Source organism: Bidens hawaiensis, unplaced genomic scaffold, assembly GCF_021521415.1.
Source record: "Bidens hawaiensis isolate Kalapana, Puna unplaced genomic scaffold, B.hawaiensis_p1.1 tig00029980_1, whole genome shotgun sequence".
In the NCBI taxonomy this organism is placed as follows: domain Eukaryota; kingdom Viridiplantae; phylum Streptophyta; class Magnoliopsida; order Asterales; family Asteraceae; genus Bidens; species Bidens hawaiensis.
The window spans coordinates 38,205-60,025 of NW_027494989.1; the positions used below are offsets into that span (position 1 = coordinate 38,205).

Consider the following 21,821-nt stretch of genomic DNA (forward strand, 5'->3'; position numbering starts at 1 on the left):
CCATCACGGAAAGGAGCTACAAACTCGGTTGGGTCATCCCTTGTCTCGTTCCCAAATCGTAAAGCCGCCCGGATTTGTTTAGAAGAGAACTGAACAATATGATTGTTGACGGTTGCGCGCATCACCGGGGGCTCGACTCTACAGTCGTATTCCACCGTCTGCCAGAAATCCTCAATATTGGGTAAGGATATTGGCAGAGTTGTTGTAATCGCATGGAATATCCTCGAGCGTAAGAGAAATGTGATGATTTCGCGAAAATCATCAACTCCGCTCGCCTCCGGGTCTAATGTTATGTACATGTTGTGACCCGGGAAGAACTGTCTCTGGTGATCACCTCCGTCATCACCGCCTGCACCACCTGCTCCAGCAACAGCAGCCATATCTGCAACAAACAGGTTAAGTTAGATAAACTTCAAAGCGAATCACAAGTTCGCCTGTTACCATGAGCGAAGTTGTGATCAATACTGTATAGGCGAAGTTAAAGGTGAGGCGAAATTGGGAAACAACTTCGCTTCAACTTGAACTTCGTCTGATAATAGTTAAGTAAAATGGTCCAGGCGAAGTTACGGATAACTTCGCCTAATCACAACATCGCCTCATAAACTGTTTCAAAATCAATAATCAGGCGAAGTTAAACCTCAGGCGAAGTTACGGATAACTTCGCCTAAACTGTAACTTCGCCGAATTTGAATCGGCAACAGTTATAGATTTTGAACGACGTGTAGATGATGATTTCGGAGATCGAGGACTCCGAAATACATGATTTTATGAAGTTTTAGACGTTCAAGTAGTTTACTATCACGTAAAAACAAGTTTGAAATCGGGTGTTGAAGGTTTCGAAAGACGAGGTCGATAATCGAGTCGAAACGACCGATGATCAACCTCAAAAACATTGATAATATGATAATCTAACCCTACACACCTTTAATTTGATCTGAATCGAGGTAACAAAAACTGATTTGTGATATCGATAAGTTCGCTGAAATATCAGAGGATAAGTTCGCTGGTATTTTGAAATAATGAAATCGTTTGACCTTTAAATTCCTTTATATAGGGTTAAAGTTAGTACAGGCGAAGTTATCGATAACTTCGCCCATTCCAGGCGAAGTTATCAACAAGTTCGCCTGTATTTACAAAACACACCCCTATACTTTTAACAATTTTCAATAAAGTTTTAAAAACATCCTTTAAAGCGTTAAATGATACGATCAAGACCAAGTAACCAGGTATAAAATCAAACAAATACAAAAGTAACAAAAATTTGAAAAATTAAAGTGTTTGAGATCAAATTTCAGTCTCGACAGGGACTACCATGTTTTAGAAAAGATCCGAACAGGAATCATACTAATTTCGTGACTGTCTTGATTGATAATCATTATCATTATGAACTCTAGAATTGTTTTTTTTTTTTTTCTCATCTAACATGTATATACACAACTTCAAGTAGAAAATAACTGCAAGTCCCGAATCTGGATCACTGCAGCGTCTTGACACGCTATCTTCACGGGAATCAGAACACTCACGGGCTCGTGTATGACTGGGTAATTGCTTTTCTGCCTATCATTCGGAAAGATATGTATGAAGACATGCACAACTCTTAAGGAGTTTCCACAAAAAATCGAGTAGATTTAGTTAGTATCACTTCTACTTTTACGCACCATAAAAAGCTACCATGACATACAATGACTGTTCTAAAGTCTTTTAAGCCTAATAACTTCACTAGTTAAGCACACAGAATCAGTATATCTATCATTTTCCAAGGTTGGATCAATTTTCTGTTAATCATAGTAAAGTAACTTCTTACGAAGTAGTAGACTTGAAAAGTAATTTCATCTCCCGTAAAGAAAAATTTAACTTCTATCGCCCCGACCAAATCAAAGTCTTCAGGTTAACGGCTATCCCGAAGATCCAATGGATCAGCTGGACCGACCACATACTAGTATGTGTCCTTCTAACTAAGTATGATCGACTAATTTTCAGCGAAAGAATGAAAACTCATCATAAACCGCCCCGGTCACTTTCAGTCATCTGGTTAATGGCTATCCTCATATTCTACAAGTAGAAATGTGGACCAAACATATCCGAAGACATGTCCTTCAAACTGAGGCAACCGACATAATTCTAAGCGATAGTGACGTTTTTTTTTTTTTTTTTTATAACACAAACATATGACATGGTTACTCGGGATTGATCATCCCATTCAGCTCAACAAGGTTTTGAAATCTAGTTTTGTCAAACGCTTTTGTGAACAAGTCAGCGAAATTATCTAACGTGTCAACCTTTTCGAGCTCAATCAGCTTCTTCTCAGCACAATCCCGTATAAAATGATGACATATGTCAATATGTTTAGTTTTACTGTGCTTCACGGGATTGTTAGTTACTGAGATAGCAGCAGTGTTATCAATGCAAATAGGAGTAAGTGAGAAATTCAGACCATAATCACGCAACTGTTGTTGAATCCAAAGAACCTGGGAGCAGCAGTTGGATGCTGCCATGTATTCTGCTTCACAGGTTGAAATTGCGACTGATGTCTGCTTCTTGCATTGCCACGACACTAGTCTGCCACCAAGAAACTGACATCCACCAGTTGTAGACTTCCGACTCTGATTGCACCCTCCATAATCAGAATCTGTGTAAGCGACTAGCTCCAAGTCTCCTCCTTTCGAGTACCACAACCCTAGCTTCGGCTTGCCTTTGAGATACCGAAGTATCCTCTTTGCACCCTTCAAATGAGATTCTTTTGGGTTTGCCTGAAAGCGTGCACAAAGACAAACAGCAAACATTATATCAGGCCTAGAAGCATTTAAGTACATTAAAGAACCTATAATAGCCCGATATTGGGTTGGGTCCACATCTGCATCGTTGTCTGAATCAGCACCCAATTTGTGATTGACGCAGACTGGAGTATCATATGGAGTGCTGTCCTCCATCTTGAAGCGTTTGAGAACATCATGGACATACTTCGTCTGATGAATGAACATCCCGTCTTTCTTCTGATCAACCTGCAAACCTAAAAAGAAAGTTAGTTCACCCATAGCACTCATTTCAAATCTCTTCTTCATGACGGCCTCAAACTCCTGACACATGGCGACCTTTGATGCAGCAAAGATAATGTCGTCCACGTAGACTTGCACCAGTAGGAAGTCGCTACCCTTTCTCTTGAAGAACAATGTGCTATCAATTTTACCTCTTTCAAACTCATTCTCAAGCAAGTAATCTGATAAGGTTAAATACCAGGCACGAGGTGCCTGATGTAGTCCATACAGCGCTTTACTTAGCTTGTACACGTGATCGGGAAAGTCAGGGTCAGGAAAACCCGGAGGTTGCTCAACATACACAACCTCGTCGACTTTACCGTTTAGAAACGCACTCTTCACATCCAACTGAAAAACCTTCATCTCCTTATGAGCAGCAAATGCCAAAAACAGCCGAATGGCTTCCAATCTTGCCACAGGAGCAAACACCTTATTGTAATCAATCCCCTCTTGTTGATTAAAGCCTTTAACAACTAGCCTTGCCTTGTTCCTGATAACAATCCCTTTCTCATCTCTCTTACATTTGAATACCCATTTTGTGCCTATCGCATGCACATTCAATGGTTTTGCAACCAAGTTCCATACTTCCATTTTCTTAAACTGAGCTAACTCTTCTTGCATGGCTTCGACCCACGAGCTGTCCTTAAGAGCCATTTGATAGTTCTTTGGTTCAATCTGGCTGATAAAGCAGGTGTACATGCACTCGTTGATTATGCCTGATTCTTTAATGCTTGTGTAAACACAGGTGTGCTCATTCAAGCTTTGTCTTGTTTGTACACCGGCGGACAGATCACCTATCACATTCTCCAAAGGATGATCTTTGTGAATTCTCGTAGTCGGAACCGAACTGACATTCAGATTATCTTCCAAGTTCGAAGATAGCTCATCAATGGGTGATTGATGTTGAGAGTGAAACGGATTGATGAATTCCTCTTCAGTAGAGGCAGCAGGGGTATTGATAGCATTTGACGAGGAAGGCTGACATTCATCATACTGTGGTTGTTGCACCAAAGTGTCTTCCTCGTCGCATATCATCTTCGTAGCAATTCTTTCCTCAACTTCTGTAAAATCTAGATAAGGTATGTTAAAAGATTTAAAGAGTCTATCATAGTCGAAAACCCCAGCGGGTCCCGAGCTTGGTTTTGGTGATTTGTAACTTGTGATATCAGTGTTACACACCACCTCAACCTTGCTGTTCGATGTATTAAAGACCCGTCTGTTGGGAGTCCCAACAACGTATCCGACTAAGATTCTTTCGTCGGCTACTTCACCAAATTTAGAATTGGTCTTTAATATTGAACATGGGGACCCGAATGGTTCAAGACCACTCAAGTTGGGTTTTCTCCCATGCATAAGTTCATAACAGGTTTTATTTAATCTTTTAACAGTTAACACTCTATTAAGGATACAACAGGCTGTAGCAACAGCTTCAGCCCAGAACACCACGGGAAGTTTCGAATCAGCCAGCTTGGTTCTGGCTCCTTCAATTAAAGTTCTGTTCTTCCTCTCAGCCACTCCATTTTGTTGCGGAGTATACGGTGCGCTGTATTGATGTTTTATCCCCTTCTATAAGCAGAAGATCTCCATCTCATAATTCTTGAACTCAGTTCCATTGTCACTCCTGATGAATTTAACCTGTTTCCCCATGATATTCTCCACCTTGGTAATCAAATTCTTTACCCTCTGCACTGTTTCATCCTTTGACTTCAGGAAATATACCCAGGAATATCGAGAGAAATCATCAGTGATCACCAAGCAATACGATGTTCCTCCTAGACTTCTTACATTCACGGGACCGAAGAGATCCATGTGAAGTAATTCTAGGGTACTGACAATTGAATTGACCTTCTTGGTGTGATGGGATTTCTTGTGTTGCTTTCCCTTTTTGCATGATAAACATTTGTCTTCAAAGTTGAAATTCTTCAAGGGAACACCCAGCACAAGCCCATTTTTGACAAGGTAGTTCATTTTCCGAAGATGAATGTGCCCCATTCTCCTATGCCACAACTCGGACTCTGATTCAGTCGCTTTTGACAGAAGACATGATTCTTCTGTGGTCATTTCAGTCGATCTCATATCCATGATATACGTATTCTTCACTCATGGAGCCTTCATAACAATCCAATCTTCTGGTATCTTAAAACCAGGATACAACACAATCGCTTCATTCTTTGTAAAATGTACGGTGTAGTCTTTGTCACAAATCTGCGAAACACTCAGCAGATTGTGCTTCAGTTCTTCAACAAAGTTTACTTTCTCCAAAGTCATCTTTTCATTCGACACCGTCCCTATTCCTGTAATTCTTCCACCGCTCTCTCCTGCGAAACTCACCCTTCCTCCTTGAACAGGTTTCAAGTCGTGTAACAATTTCTTGTTACCCGTCATGTGCCGGGAACAGCCGCTATCCACAACCCATTGATTGTTGGCAGCCCTGTTCAACTGTTCCTGCACGATTAAAGCAGATGATTAAAATCTGGGGACCCAAGACCGATTGGTCTTCGGTCGATACATTCCGTACCTTGGCTGTCCAAAGTTAGTATTATAATGATTTCTGTGAGTCCTAACAGGATACCTTCTTGTGGATTGTCTATGAGGCCATCCAAACCGTCTTGAATTAAATGAATTATTAGTTATGGTTTGGTTGTTAGCAGTGAAAAACTGAGATCCTTTTCTTTGAAAACCTGAATTAGACCAATTTCTGAATTTTGATGGGTTTTCAGTTTTAACATTATCGTTAGTTCTATTCTCAGTTATCGAATGCCTCACACCTCTGAATCTCTGCTTCAGAGGGCAATCAGCAACAAGATGTCTTGTTGATTACATCTAAAACAACACCTGTTTTCAACTTTCTTATCAAAAGTTGTCTTAGATGTTGAGGCTGTATTACTGCCCGTTTGTCTCACATATGGTGGGACATACGGGTTTAGTGGAGACTTCTTTTCAGGTGTTTTATTTTTTCTCCACTTTTTGGTAACACTTCCTCTTGTTTTGTCTCACACGACTCAGAGGACTTGTCTGAGTTAGATGAGACATGACTCGGAGCAGAAATCTTAATACTTGCAACAGGCTTACTCACTTCTGGTTCTTTAGCAGTGACTTGAACTGGAACTGTCTGACCATAGTCAACATCGATAGATTTCTGATTACTAGGGTCATAAGTGTAATTATGATTGAAAGGTGGTGGAACTTCATGATAACCAATTCCTCCCCTTTTTGGGGAACCTTGATCACTAACGAGGTGATCAAGTATAGCGGAGGAATTTCTGAATTGTTCAAGTTTCCTGTTAAGTTCCACCACTTTTACCTAGTGATCAGCTAACTGTTTTTCCCTTTCAGCTATTAGTTTGGTTTTCTCTTCTAGAACTTCATAGCTAAGATCAATCACTTTAATTTTTTCAGCAAGCTTTTCTTTAAGACTTTTAATATCTGTTTCACTAGCTTTAATTTTTACTTTGTAACTATTTTCTCTAGCTTTAGTGAAATGATGATCTTCTTTTAAAGTTTTATATTGCGCATCCAAACTAACAAACTGATCAGTTAGAGTTGTCAGTTGTTCAGACAGCTGTTCACACTTAGTACAAGGGAGTTCGGTACTTACCTCGGAGAGCTGGTCTGCTACATCTGCCATGTACGCTTCATTTTCGCCAGTTCCCTTCTCACTATCTGCATTTTCGATGTTTGCCAAGTTGGCCTGTTCAAATACTTCTTCAACATGCAGATTCCAGTTATACTCCTCGTTCTGTCTGGAAATCATGGCTCTATAGTCATTACTACTACCACTCTGCTTTGTAGATCTGTTTTGACTGCGTTCTACACGTTCATTCTTGCATTCTTTTGCAAAGTGGCCATTCTGCTGACAGTTGTAACAGCGTACCTTTGACTTATCAAACCCTGGCCTCTCTCCGACAAACTTCCTGCCAGTCTTCTTCATGAACCTCTTCACCCTTCTGACAATCATAGCCATCTGCCATTGCAGATCCATCTCCTCCAGATCATCAGCATCGATCTGGTCATAGTCTTCATCCAAAACTGAAGGATCAACGATCTTACCCTGTATGTAGTTCTCATACGAAGCAATAAAAGATGCATAGAGAGCAAACTGCTGTTCAGCAGATTTGACACTCATGGGCATCTTCGAGTAGTTGTTGTTTGAAACACTTGGGGAATAACTACTCTTGGTCGCTTGAGGTTGAGAAGCATTTGACCCTCCAGCTACATAGCACACATCACCGTTCATGTTGAGAGATACATGTCCCTCATGTGTTGAGCTCGCGCCTGACTCTCCCTTAGAGTAATAAGCAGATGACTCAATTTTCGAACTTGATCCAGAGTTAACCTTTGCACCATACATACCCGGATCTTGAACCTGATCGGTAGGTGTCTCCTTTCGTACCATATTCAGTTCAAACGTTCTTAGCTTGTTAACTGCTGTCTCCAGGTCATAGTCAGCAAAGTCTTTATCTTCTCTCATCAACACAGTATACATCTCCCATTTCGGTGGGAGAGCATCAAGAAGCTTTTCAACTATCTCATCTTCTTTGTAAGCAATTGAATAGTTGCTGAGTTCAGTCATCAGATGATAATATCTAGTGATGATATCATCAAGTGATTCATTTTTCAGATACTTGAAGACCGAGAATTGGGTTTTTAGAAGTTTAATTTTCGATGCACGGATTCCCACATTGCCCTCAAACCGGTTCTCAAGTGCTTCCCAAAGCTCTCTAGCAGTTTTATACTTTCGGAAGGTGTGAAGTATCTCTTGTGGAAGAGCCATTGTAATTGCTGCATGAGCTTTGCTTTCTGTCTCATACATTTTCTTCTCCTCTTCTTCCATCTCTTTGTATTTCTTGATCTGATCACGACCTTCATACTCAGCAGTAGGTGGAATGTAACCATCTTGTATACACACCCACATCTTGGCATCTTGATACTTGACATATTGTTCAAAACGATCTTTCCACGCTACATAATCAGTTTTCTTAAGCATCTTAGGTGCCTTTGTAGCCGAACCTGCTTCTACTTCCATCTTTACTAATTCGGTAATGTTTATCGAAGACATCTTTTTCTAAACTCAAAGAAATCCGAAAAAATAAAAAATTTATTTTCAAACAGCACTGTAGGCGAAGTTGTGGATAACTTCGCTTAAATCTTAACTTCGCGTGAATTTGTAACTTCGCTCACTTTCTTAAATTCGCCGGATTGGCGAACTTGTTAATAACTTCGCTTAAGCTAAGCGAACTTGGGAGGTAGGCGAAGTTGTGGGTAACTTCGCTTGAGGTAAGCGAACTTGAAGAGGTAGGCGAAGTTGTGGATAACTTCGCTTAACCTTATATCTTCGCCGAAACCCTACTAACAGTGACGGCAACTTCGCCTGATGAACACGAAGTTTCTGCAGATTAGATTTCTGGGTTTTTCGAGGTTTGTGAAGGTGTTATGGGTTGTTTAAGATTGTAGGAGGAGAGTATAGCACAAAAGCTCAGAAAACTCGTCCCGCGAATAGTCGAACGGAACGATTTCTATACCCGCGTGATAATCCCGAACCACACAATCGAGCAAAAGCTCTGATACCAATTGTAGGTTCCCAGCCGGATCTACACGAGATATCGCGTACTACGCAGGTGCGGAATCCCTACGTAAGACGTTACGAGTATAGAAAACAATACGAGCTAACACACGATACGATAACCAAACACACGTTGTATTCCAACCGTAAGCACGTGATACTATGATCACCAGATACAAAACTCTCTGACTCGAATACACAAACTGTTAATCTATTAACTTCTAAGCCGTAACCTAGTTTATATAATCACGACAACTTCGCCTGGCATGTTCAGGCGAAGTTGTCACTAACTTCGCTTGTCTAACAAGTTCGCCTATATCAGCGAACTTGTTAGCAACTTCGCTTACATACAAACTCAAATCCAATCGACTCGATTACAGACACTAGACACTGAACTACTGACATCATGCACCAACAGACTAACTGTATAACAATTACACGTATCAATTGACCAACACTACCCAAGTGTGTTTCTAGTTTAATTATAACCCTCAACAAACATGGGTCCGGGGGCAGCGCCCCTAGCAACGGGGTCTAGGGGCGGCAGCCCCTTGCAGGGTCCAAGGGGCAGAGCCCTGGCTGGGGTCGAGGGCTTCTTTGTAATTAAATCATTCTTTCTAAGTCCAGGGACCTTTCTGTCATTCTTTCAAAATCTAATTTGTTATCCAGTTCTCAAATTCTAATTCGTTATTCAGTTCTTTAATGAATGGGGATTCTATAACGAACGAGTCTTTTATAACGAACATGCCTTTATAACGAACTGACCCTTATAACGAATTGGCATGTATAACGAATGACCCCTCTGTAACGAATGAACCTTCTAACGAATGAGGGTTCATTCGTTATATCTCCGTTAACGAATTACTCAACGAATGGCTTAATGAACTGCTTCTAATTTGTTATCTCTTTTTAACGAATGGGCATAACGAATTGCTTGCCAATTCGTTATGTCTCCGCTAACAAACCAGGGTTAGGTCAGAGAATGTGAGAAACATTCTCTGACATTCGTTAACCTCGTACCCACCTTTTCCGGCGCCGCCTTTCTAGCGCCGTCATAGCCAGAAAACCGGGATCTCGCCGGAAAAGCGAGATCTCAGTTATTTTCCACCGTTTTTTATAACGTTCGATCCAGATCTGAGCTAGTGTGACCACTAAGCTCATATTTTGATCGGTTTATACCCGATTCCACCCAGATCTTGTGACTTTAATGGTTTAAGGGTGTCGGCTTGTCGTTTCGCGATTATATCTAGCGGGTTTGGGTCCATACAATATCATACTATCATTACCTCGGGTCGGGATTCGATTCTTCTTCTTGGTTTCGGTTTAGAGAGAAAATAGAGAGAGATAGAGAAAGAGAGAGAGAGAGAAAGAGAGAGAGAGCTTAAGTGGAGTTTTTTGATGGTGTATGGAATGAGTGAAATGAATGGATTATGGGTTAATTAAGGTTTATATATCATGGGTAATGGGCTTTAGCCCATGGTCTTTTCTTCCTTTTTAATCCAAGTCCATAACTCATATCTATTTAACCCAACACTAGCCCAACTCATAATAACTCATACTTTATTTTATTACCCGAAATGAGAAAACGGGATGTTACATCCACATTCACATCATCATCCATCTCCATTCATCTAACCATTTCCCTACCAACAACATCACAGCCTCGAACCCAAACCTCACCAAAAACCCAACATCACAGTCATTTTTGGCTTACCCAATCTGACACTCCACCTGCAACCACCTGACCTGAATTCCTAACCCCAACACCTCTGTCCATGGGCAAGTATCCTATGTCTCCGATGCTCATGGATCCTATTTTCAAAGGATCGTGGAATTGGAAGAGTCAAATAAGAACAGGAGGGAAAGAAAAAAGGTTATGATAGTGGTTGGGAAAGAACAAAAAGAACAGATGGAGATGTTTGAGAATGACAGTGCTGAGGATAACAAATAGATGGAGATCCTGGAGAAAGAAAGGGTTGGAGAAAAAGAGAAGATTGCATGACACGAGGTCTTGATATCAGTCCTTCATTCACGAGTGGACAACCAACAAACTTTGATGAACGATCAGTCGTTGTCACTCGCTGCTCGAACTGCAAAGGTTGAAAGACCCGGGTTCAGGGTTGCATCATTGGAGAACGATCTCGAGTCCTCGAGTAACATTGAAGACAAGTTAAAGACTGAGATCGCCCATCTAAGGTCTAAGATCGAATTCTTAAAAGTAGAAAACGAGAAGTAAATCAAGATGAATGAAATTCAGATAAAGATCAATGAAGACCTTGCAACCAAGTACAAGTATGCTTTTGAGCTCATTACCTTATCATATCAAGACACTGCTCGTCTTAAAAGGCAAGTCAAGAAAGTTGTTTGGAAGCGGGGAAGACTTCGATGATGAGGAAGAAGAAAATACATTCTGATACGGCTGGTCCTAGTGGTTTCGTTGCTATTGGTGGTGATAGTGGTGCTGGTGTTGTTGGTGGTGATGCAACTAGTAGTGGTGTTAGTGTGGTTGGTGGTAATAAAGACAAAGAAGGTGACTATGAAAGTGATGAGGAGGAGGAAGGAGAAATAAATGTTGATGAAGAAGATGCCGATGACGAGGAGGATGAGTCGAATGATGATGATGACGACTCTAATGATGGTTACGAGTCTAATGATGATGTGATGATACATATTGTAATGATTTGTATGTTGGAGATGTTGCCAAGGAAACAAGGGATCGTGATGTTGAGCTTGAGAGTGACTTTAATGCTGGTTTTGGTGGAAATTTACTTGCAGGTTCAAAATCGCTTACTGAGGAAAGAAGCTCGGATTCTATGTACACTGTTTATTACGCTAGTTCATATATTCCTACAAGATCTTGAGAGTGACTTTAATGATGGTTTTGATGATGTTGATGTAGATCAAATTTATGATGCTAGTTCATCTATTCCTACAAGTGTTGCTGCTACAACTGCTAATGATCCAGTCTCATCTGCTACTGTTACTGCTGTTGTTCCCGTTACTACCATTAAAGCTGCCTAAGGCAAAAGCCAAGAAAAAGAAAGTGGCACTGCATTGGGAAACATGCAAGCATTCGATGTAGGAATCTTCCTATCATGATGCATCTTTCATCAAGTATTGCAAGTGGCACTCCGATAACGAGTCTTAGGCTATTCGATGCCAAAAATGGAGACCTCGTCTATATGCATTACACTGAAATGCATACGCTTCCCCATCTCGACATGAACTTCTTTGTAAGGACAACATGTGATGTTGTTGGTGAGAAAGGGCTTCAAGGATGGTTCAATAGGAATCTACACAAGCAAGCTAAAAATGACTTCCCCAACTTCAAGCTCAACATGGGGAAGACATACAAGCATCCTTTGAGGAAGGAGGTGCGGGAACAGATTTGACCACACTTGGTTCTGCTTAAACGTTTGTTGCAGGATCAGTCTGAATGTGTTCCACATTATCAGCTGACAGGAACGAGTCATCTGAAGCGTCTTCAACGGTTACCATATCAGTTGTATAGGCAGGTTGAGGAGTAGGATTTCTGACAGCCGTGGGAGGGGACGCTGGCGGTACATTTCTGTTGGAAGGGCCAGCAGATAGATTCACATCATTCAAGCTGTTGGAAAGAGCTTGAAGCAACACAGTATCAGGTATGGAAGTTGGAACTTGAGCACTAGTTGATGGTGAGGTAGACATGTCACGAAATTGATCAAACAGGTAGTCATAATCAAACAACCAATTGGGTCCCGTGCGAGCATCGGTAGGGTTAAGATCTTGCCAGTCAACATTGAATGATTCCACTATCACCTTTGTCTTCTTGTTGTTGACACGATAAGCGGTTGTGTTGGTTGCATATCCAACAAAGTAACACTCGTCAACCTTTCAGCAAATTTTTGATCTTGGTGAGCACTTGTATGGAGCAAAGTGCATGGACATCCAAAGGTTTTAAAGTAATTGACTTGCGGCTTGGTCTTATAGTAGACTTCAAAAGGAGACTTCTTTAAGCGCTAATTGATGATCATACGGTTTTGTATGAAGCATGTAGCATTAATGGCTTCACCCCAAAAGAATAATGGAAGTTTTGAGTCTGACAACAAGGTTCTTGCAACTTCGATTAGTGTTCGGTTGCGACGTTCAGCAACCTCATTCTGTTGTGGAGTGTATGGGGCACTGAACTGGCAATCTATCCCCTTTGAATGACGTAAGTCATCCACAACTCTGTTGCAAAACTCAGTTCCATTGTCACTTCTAATACACTTCACTTTCTTGTCAATCTGATTTTCCACAAGAGTTATGAATCTGATTAAAAACTGAGCGGTTTCATCCTTGTGCACTAAAGGAAAGTGCAGCTGAAACGCGAGAAATCATTAGTAATAAAAAGACAATGGGCTTTTCGGCCTATAGCCAATGGATGTATGTGATCAATAAATCCATATGTAACAGCTGAAGAATGGAATTTATGGAATTGACAGTCTTGGGCATTTGATGGAGCTTGTGCTACTTGCATTTAGAGCACGAAAGACATTTTTCAGTGCAAGAGAAAATTTTAATAGGCAAGCCCCTCACATGTTCTCATTTGACAAGTTTTTTTAAGTTTTTAAAGTTCATATGGCAAATTAGTCTATGTCATAGTGATGAATCGTTCTCCAATGCCTTAGAAATCAAACATGAAGCAGTTCGACGAGAATATGAACTGTTTATGTCCAAAATGTAAGCATTGTTATGCCTCGGAGTAAGCATCAAAATCCATTCCTTTGAGACTTTGAACCCTAGTTTTAGAATCAAGCATTCATTTTCTGTGAATAACGTGGAGAACTGTCGATCACAGATTTGTGAGACGCTAAGCAGATTGTGATTGAGTTGTCCCACCAGATTCAACTCATCAAAAGTTAAGATGCCATTTGAGACTTTTCCTCTCTTTGTTATATTTCCTCCCATGTCACCAGCAAAAGAAACGTGTCCACCATCGAACGGTTGAACATCAAACAATAAGGACTCGTCTCCAGTCATGTGCCAGGAAGCCACTGTCTAAGTACCAAATACTCTTGGCAGGCCTTCTTGGGTGACCCTACACACATTAGCATTAATTAGACGTGGGTTTCCGAGACTTAGATGTCTTTGGAAGATCAACCATGAAATCACCAAATTTTATCTTGTTTCTTATAAAAGTGGAGTGTTGCGGTGATTCAAAATCAGAAAAGCAGTCCTTAGGAATCCATGCAAAAGCTTGTTTTCTTGTATTAAAAGATCTTTTGGACCATCTCCTTTTTGTTTCTAAAACAAAATCCTCTGATCTTTCAATATTTGGATCCCTTTGTTGATTTGTTTTTGGTGAGTTCTTGGACTTTTCATTCTTTGAACTCCTTTTTGATCTTTCCCTTTGGGTTATCCAAAAAGGTTTTCTAACTTTCTCGGAATTGTTGGATCTCACGTCCATTTCACTAGCAGAACTTTCAGATCGATCAGTCTTTGTTCGTGTACTCGGTGCAGCTTTAGAACGGGACTGATAAAACTGATTGTTCATTTCTTTCTGTTGTTTATGCCAGTTCTTGCATTGTCGTGCAAGGCGAGATGGGATACCACAAAAAAACAACATTTCTTCTATGAGCACCATAGAATTCATCTGAACTATAATATGGTTGTTGTGGTGGGAAAGGTGATTGTAGAAGCTATTAAGACCATAACCATAATTACCAAAAGCATTTGCCTAATTAGAATTAATGTAATTCTCTTTATAATGACCATAATAGTTGTTCTCATAGAAGTTGTATGGCTGAGGATTTCTTACTTGATTAGTTGTTTGAGAAAATGATCACTTAGTTGGTGGAACATATCTACATGAGGTAATGGCGTTTTCATTTTCAAAAACTATGTTTTTATTTAAATTATTCTCAGACTTACAACTTGATAATGAACAACTTGGCTTGTTTACATTAACAGGCTTTTTCAAATTTTCACAAGTATCAACAAACGTTTCATCATAAACTATTTCACAACCACTATCTGAAATAGCATCAACAATTTCATTGAAAATAACGTGATAGATTCCAACATCAACACTTACACGAGTTGCATAAACATCCGAAGATGAAGACAATGTATTTTAGGTGGAAATTGTATTGTTATTATTACAGACAGATTTGACAAATGCTTTTAAATTCACATCATAAACAAAACGTGAATTTGATTTTTATTTCTCGTCACAACTCATGTCCTTTTCCACCGACCCATTTTCTTCTACACAACCTGTCGAACAAGATGAATTACCATTAGAATCAAAGGGCACCGGCATTGGATCAGTTGATTTTGAAACAGGAGGAACAAATATATTTGGTTTTGGCATATGTCCAAATCCACAGAGCATTTCATCCTCGGGAGGGGTATTGAAACTAAAGTGAGGCAGGGATGTGTAGTTATCATTGAAAGGTGGTGGAATTGCCACAAATTCATATCCCAGGCCTGCGTTTTGTTTCACACCCATTTTGTGCTTCAATGATGATGTTTAACTTATCATACACCATTTCAAATTTGTCTACAATAATTTTTATTTCAAAAAGCTCTAGCTCTAGTTCTCAATTTTAGCATTTAACTCGGCTATACGGTTTTCAATTGTATTGTTATTATTACAGACAGATTTGACAAATGCTTTTAAATTCACATCATAAACAAGACGTGAATTTGATTTTTATTTCTCGTCACAACTCATGTCCTTTTCCACCGACCCATTTTCTTCTACACAACCTGTCGAACAAGATGAATTACCATTAGAATCAACGGGCACCAGCATTGGATCAGTTGATTTTGAAACAGGAGGAACAAATATCTTTGGTTTTGGCATATGTCCAAATCAACAGAGCATTTCATCCTCGGGAGGGGTATTGAAACTAAAGTGAGGCAGGGATGTGTAGTTATCATTGAAAGGTGGTGGAATTGCCACAAATTCATATCCTAGGCCTGCGTTTTGTTTCACACCCATTTTGTGCTTCAATGATGATGTTTAACTTATCATACGCCATTTCAAATTTGTCTACAATAATTTTTATTTCAAAAAGCTCTAGCTCTAGTTTCTCAATTTTAGCATTTAACTCGGCTATACGCTTTTCATGAAATTCAATAATTTTAGTGGATTGAAACAGTTTACCATGCATTTTTCCATGTCGTCATGATGAGTTTTGATTCTAGTGCTATGTATCTTATCAAATTTCTTATATTCCTCATTCAGATGTTTAATGCTTTGAATTTCTTTAATCACATTAGCATTATGTGCTCCATATAATTGTATTTTATTTATACAAGCTTGAGAACAAAGGTTTTTGTGTACCTCGGGAATTTCAGGAGTGGCGTGGTTTCCTCCTTGTGTAGAGCTTGAAGAAGCCAAGAGTTCATCAATAAGTTCCATGCCATCCATGTTCAACTGGTTTACCAGCTCAGTGAATTGATCATCTTCCCAGTCTGGTTCCGTTGATCCAGCACGAGGACCCTTGAGTTTGAGCTTGAGTTCCCTTTGGTTGAATTTCCTTAACCAATCGGTGGAATCCTTTGACCTGAACTCTGATCCATTGGCCTCTTATCACTTCTCTTTCCATTCTCATTTTCAGTAACATCCGTGATCTTGATGTCATTCGTTGGGTTTGTGCATTCTCTGGCAAAACCAAATTCATTACAGTTGTAGCAACAAAGTTGATCCCGATCAAACCCAATGCTTTTGTTGTTGGAGTCCTTGAAGTTGTTTCTTCCATATTTCTTCATGAAGTTTGTTGCTTTATGAGCTGTCATGGTCATATGATACCTGATGTCCATCTTCTAAAGATCCTTTTCATTAATTGCTGGTATATCTACTTGTTGAAATGATGGAGGCAACATATTTCCTTGTAACAGTTTCTCATGACTTGCCATAAATGCATGGAAAAGAGCAATGTGAGAATCATCAATATCAGCGGAATGACTTGGCTTGGTAGGTTTGTTCGTTGCTAGTTTGCTTATGCCATGTGCTTTGAGTGCTTGCTCAACGGCTTTGTTAACATCATTTTGAAATGGACTGGAGCTTGCTGATGAAGGCTGAGTTTCAAAGGAGAATGTTTTGAGGGCTTGGTTGGTAGTGGATTGAACGTTGTACAAATTTACACCATCAACTGAGTGAGTTGTTGGGTGAGATCGGTTGAGAAAGGCTGATCCAATGCTTGAGCCAGTAGCGTTCCCATCTTGATTCAGAGAGCTCACATGGTTGTTCAGTCTGAGCTTGTCATCCATCTCAAATGACTTGAAAGTTGAGATCAAACCTTGAAGTGAGAGGACCTGCAAATTTGTGGTTCTCTTGATGGTGATGACACTGCTATTCCAAGTATGGGGCAGTGAATTTAATAGTTTGTAGTTAATCTTAGACGAATCATGGTTAATTTCAGCACTTCTCATCTTTGTGATTAACCTTTCAAATCTCCCTATGAGATTTCCAATAGATTCCCCTTGAACTTGATTAATATGTTGAATTCTCCCTTGAACATCTCCTTTCGGTTGTTTCTCATTTCTAAGTTTTCATCAAATATTTCAACCAGAGAGTCTCATAGTCCTTTGGAAGATGTTTCTTCTGTTAGAGTTTGAGCAATATTAGCTAATAAACAAGCACTGAGGATTCCATAAGCCCTTTGATCTTCGTAAATCAGAGTCTTGTTCTTTTTCCCATAGTCTTCAACAGGAGTATCAACGGGTCCCTCGGGGGTTAAGGTCACATGCTTATGAGGTCCTTGTTCGATGGATCGAAACAGAGCGGTATCAATCATTCTGATATAATTAATTCTTGAACCTCCATTTAAAATCATCAAAGTTTCTATCAAAAGACATAAACTTTTGGAGGTGTTGTGGTGGTACCAGCCTCATTCTCCAACATCATGCAGCTTTACACATCTTGGGATAGTTTGTCATCATATTCAACAAGTTAGGAGTCAAACAGTTTCTGTTAAAAAGCTCTAAGTGTAAACCGATTGAGTTCAAAAGGAATCAAATCGAATTGGTAAACGGATCAAATAGGATTTGAATCGAATCGAATAGGAATTTGAATCGAATCAAATTGAAAAAGGAATATAATCAAATATAAACTCTATTCAATTGGTTTGCATTTCTATTTGATTGGTTTCCAAACTCGATTCGATTGGTTTTAAGATTTGATTCGAATGGTTTGTAACTCGATTCGATTGGGTTTTCCAGAAAGTACAATTTCACTTTATGCACGAATTTTCACAAAATTACACTTTTGCCAAATATGGAAACTCGATTGATCTGCCAAGAAACCCGATGAAGACTTTGTAGATCTTAAAACACAAACTTTCAAGCTCAACCAACAATCTTTCTTGAATTCAAACACCTTCAAGAACACACTACTTAAAAACCCGATAATTCAAACAACATTTTAACATTTCAAGATTGTACACAAAACTATAACACCAAGTGAACCCAAAACCCCACTTTAACATTTGAAAACAAGTCTTCAAACACACAAACAAGACCAAAATACAAAGTTGTGACCCAAGAACTACAACTAGTAGAGCCGAAAGCTCTGATACCAATTGTAGGTCCTAAGAGCGGATCAAACAACTAAGTTCTTGAATCAATCTCACTTACTAGCTAGCGGAAATCACTAGTAAGCAACCAACATCTCGGATCTTGTTTGTGTTTGGTTATTACCTTAAATAGAAAAGAAAGAGGAAGTAATGAAAGAGTTGGTGAGATGTTGTGGATAATATTTTCAAAAAGGTTAGATATGAATTAGCATGCTCTTGCTATTTATAGTAGAGAGCATGCCATGCTTTCTTCATTTACTTGGACCCAAATGGGCTTTACATACATGGCCTTAGGCCCAAACATATAATAAACAAAACCGACAAGCTAATAAAATAAATCGTGAATAGATTAAACAAATACAAAAGACTGATATACAAAACATGGCCCTACACTAGATCATGAAGCGCTAATCATTTTCTTGATGTTAACCTCATATGTGATCAGAAAAGCGCCCTTGCAATGTTTCTTTATATTATTCATCATTTCATCTCATGTTATCTTGATACCTCTAAAATAGAAGAAAGTGGTTAAAGTAATTATTAGAGAACATATTTTGTATAAATAAGATGGCATGATTATCTCCTAAATATTGTTGTAAAATCATTGCCTAAATTATAGATTGTATGATGTATATATGTTAGAGGCGATGAATGAAAGAGGCATGCATTATTTTCCCAAAACCTAATTCTATCATGGTATCATTCCTCTGAACAATAAACCCTAGCGCTGCTACTCTTCTTCTCCGGCTCTGTTCTTCTTCCTTCGATCCTCAACCTGTTTACTTTCATCCTCCCTTCATAGTTATACACTTCAATGGCCACCATGCACCCCGCTCTAACCGTGAATAACATCCGCACCTTCATTTCGCTCACCCTAGACCTTGAAAATGGTGAGTATACATCTTGGGTTGAACTATTCACAATCCACTGCACGGTTTTCGAAGTACTCGATCACATCTTCCCGAAGGCGGACTCCTCTTCATCCTCTTCTACCGCCGACAAAGACAAGCAAAAAGATAAAGATCATGCACCACTTGCTTCTTGGACCCGGTTGGATGCCGTGGTTAAGCAATGGATCTACGGCACGGTATCTCGCAATCTTCTAATGACCGTGATCAAACCAAAAGCTACCGCAAAAGAGACATGGGACGCCATTGCTCACTTGTTTCAAGACAACCAGGCTTCTCGAGCAATAGCCTTGAAAACTCGCTTCGCCAACACTAAACTTGAGTCGTTTCCCAACATATCCACCTACTGCCAAGAGCTAAAGGTAATATCCGATCAGTTAGCTAATGTCGAGGCACCTGTTTCCGATGCCGATTTAGTGTTACAGTTGATTTCCGGTCTCACCCACACTGAATATGATGCAATCGGTATGTTTATTAGTCAAACCGTCCCACTGCCCACTTTCTCCCAGGCTAGATCTAGACTCACACAAGAAGAAACAAGGCGGGCTGGATATTCTACTAACTCGGTTGCAGGTACAGCCTTACTCACCACCGCAAATAACTTGGATCGTGAAACGTCTAACCATGGTTCTCCTGGTTCGATGTATGAAAATTGCGGGTCCGCTGACACATTCCAGCGCGACCGAGGTCGCGGTACTCGCGGCCGAGGTCGTGGACGATCTCGTGGTCGAAGTTATTCGGGTCAAACCAACCCTCATGGCCTCCCTGCTCAAGGAACATACTACTCTACACCTAACACTCCATGGGGGTATCACACACCATACAACAACATACACACTCCACCGCCTCCTCACCCAACCGTAGCCACTACCAATCGCCCCCCCCCCCCCCCCTTCAACTCTGGGCATAATTCACAATCTGGAATACTAGGCCCAGCACCCCAAGCCCACTTTAGCCAAGCACATTATAACTCCCTACCACAACAAACACCACAACAGTATCCAACAACTTCGTATGTTCCTAACACCCTTGAGCAAGCCTTTCAAACCATGACCTTGAACCCGGATCTACAATGGAATCTTGACTCTGGTGCAACAAACCACATGACCAACACAACAGGTACTCTCTCTTCCTTTTTCAATAATAGCATTCCTAATAATATTGTCGTGGGAAACGGGTTCCAAATACCCATTCTAGGGAATGGCTATACCAAACTCAATACCACATTTAAACCCTTACATGTCAACAACATTCTTTACGCACCTAATCTAATTAAAAACCTCTTATCTGTCTGTCACCATACTACTGACAATATGATTTCTATTGAATTTGACCCATTTGGTTTTCTTGTGAAGGACTACCAAACGCGGATCCCTATCCTCCGCAGCAATAGTACTAGCGACCTATACCCGCTTTCACTCTCTACCGACACCAAGTTCACAAGTCCAACAACTTTTGCTGCTCTCTCTCAAGACCTCTGGCACAAAAGACTCGAGCATCCTGGAATTTCCCTTTTGCAACATTTGAATAAACAAAACTTTATTTCTGTTACCAAACCATCTACTAAATGTATTTGTCAGTCGTGTGTTTTTGGTAAACATGTTAAGTTACCTTTTTATGATTCTTTATCAATTACACATCTTCCATTTGATATATTGCACAGTGATTTATGGACATCTCCGGTGCTTAGCACCGGTGGCCACCGCTATTATATATTGTTGCTTGATGACTTAACAAATTATCTATGGACTTTTCCACTTACCAATAAATCACAAGTATTCTCAATTTTTCTAAATTTTCATAAGTTCATACTTACCCAATTTAATGTTCACATTAAAACTTTCCAATGTGACAATGGCACCGAATACAATAATAAATCATTACATGATTTTTGTGCCAAACACGGAATGTCATTTCGTTTCTCATGTCCCCACACTTCTTCTCAAAACGGTAAAGCGGAAAGAAAAATCCGCTCCATCAACAACATCATCCGTACACTCTTAACACATGCTTCCGTTCCCGCCAATTTTTGGCATCATGCTCTTCAACTCGCCACTTATCTCATCAATATCCTACCTAGCAAAACTAAACAAAACCATACCCCCACCTCACTCCTATACCACACTTATCCCATTTACTCTCATCTTCGCACCTTTGGGTGTCTTTGCTACCCGCTTCTTCCATCTACCTCCATTAACAAACTCCAAAACCGTTCCTCTCCTTGTGTCTTTCTTGGATATCCCGCTAACCATAGAGGATACAAATGTTATGAATTATCCACACGTAAAATTATCTTGTCTCGCCACGTCGTGTTTGACGAAACTACATTTCCTTTCGCTTTCTTACAAACTCCTCCTCCCTCATATGATTTTCTACATTCGAATCTTTCATCTGACACGTCTCCGGTGTTTTGGACATCTCCAACCCCACCTCCCAATCAAAACTCCACCACTCAAAACTCTCCAAACCTCAACTCATTCGATACTTTAGCCCAAGCATCAAAAACAAATCACTCTTCATTGTCCTCACCCCTCTCATCTCCCACGGCCCAACCCTCTTCCACTCAACTCACGGCCCATACACCACCCTCACACACCACAACCCAGACTCCATCTAAACCATCTCCTACTACTACACAAACTCATCCCGTTTCACCACCCTCCACTCCAACACACATTACCACCACACCCGATACCACCACGGTGACCAACACATCTCGCACCACTACCTCTACCCACACCTCACCACCACCTCCCCCGAACCGGACAAT

At 40.2% G+C, this 21,821-nt stretch overlaps 1 protein-coding gene across 1 annotated transcript; it reads left to right on the forward strand.

The window, feature by feature from the left end:
- The first annotated feature begins 18,957 nt into the window (after nt 1–18,957).
- Nucleotides 18,958–19,565, forward strand: LOC143579807 (uncharacterized). Its single transcript, XM_077063003.1, has 2 exons — nt 18,958–19,516; nt 19,561–19,565. Exons 1-2 carry the CDS (start codon nt 18,958–18,960, stop codon nt 19,563–19,565), a joined length of 564 nt encoding a protein of 187 aa, XP_076919118.1.
- Nucleotides 19,566–21,821: the final 2,256 nt, after the last annotated feature.

Coding starts and splice junctions, on each gene's coding strand:
- LOC143579807 (XM_077063003.1), top strand. CDS start 18,958: ATGGCCACCATGCACCCCGCTCTAACCGTGAATAACATCCGCACCTTC.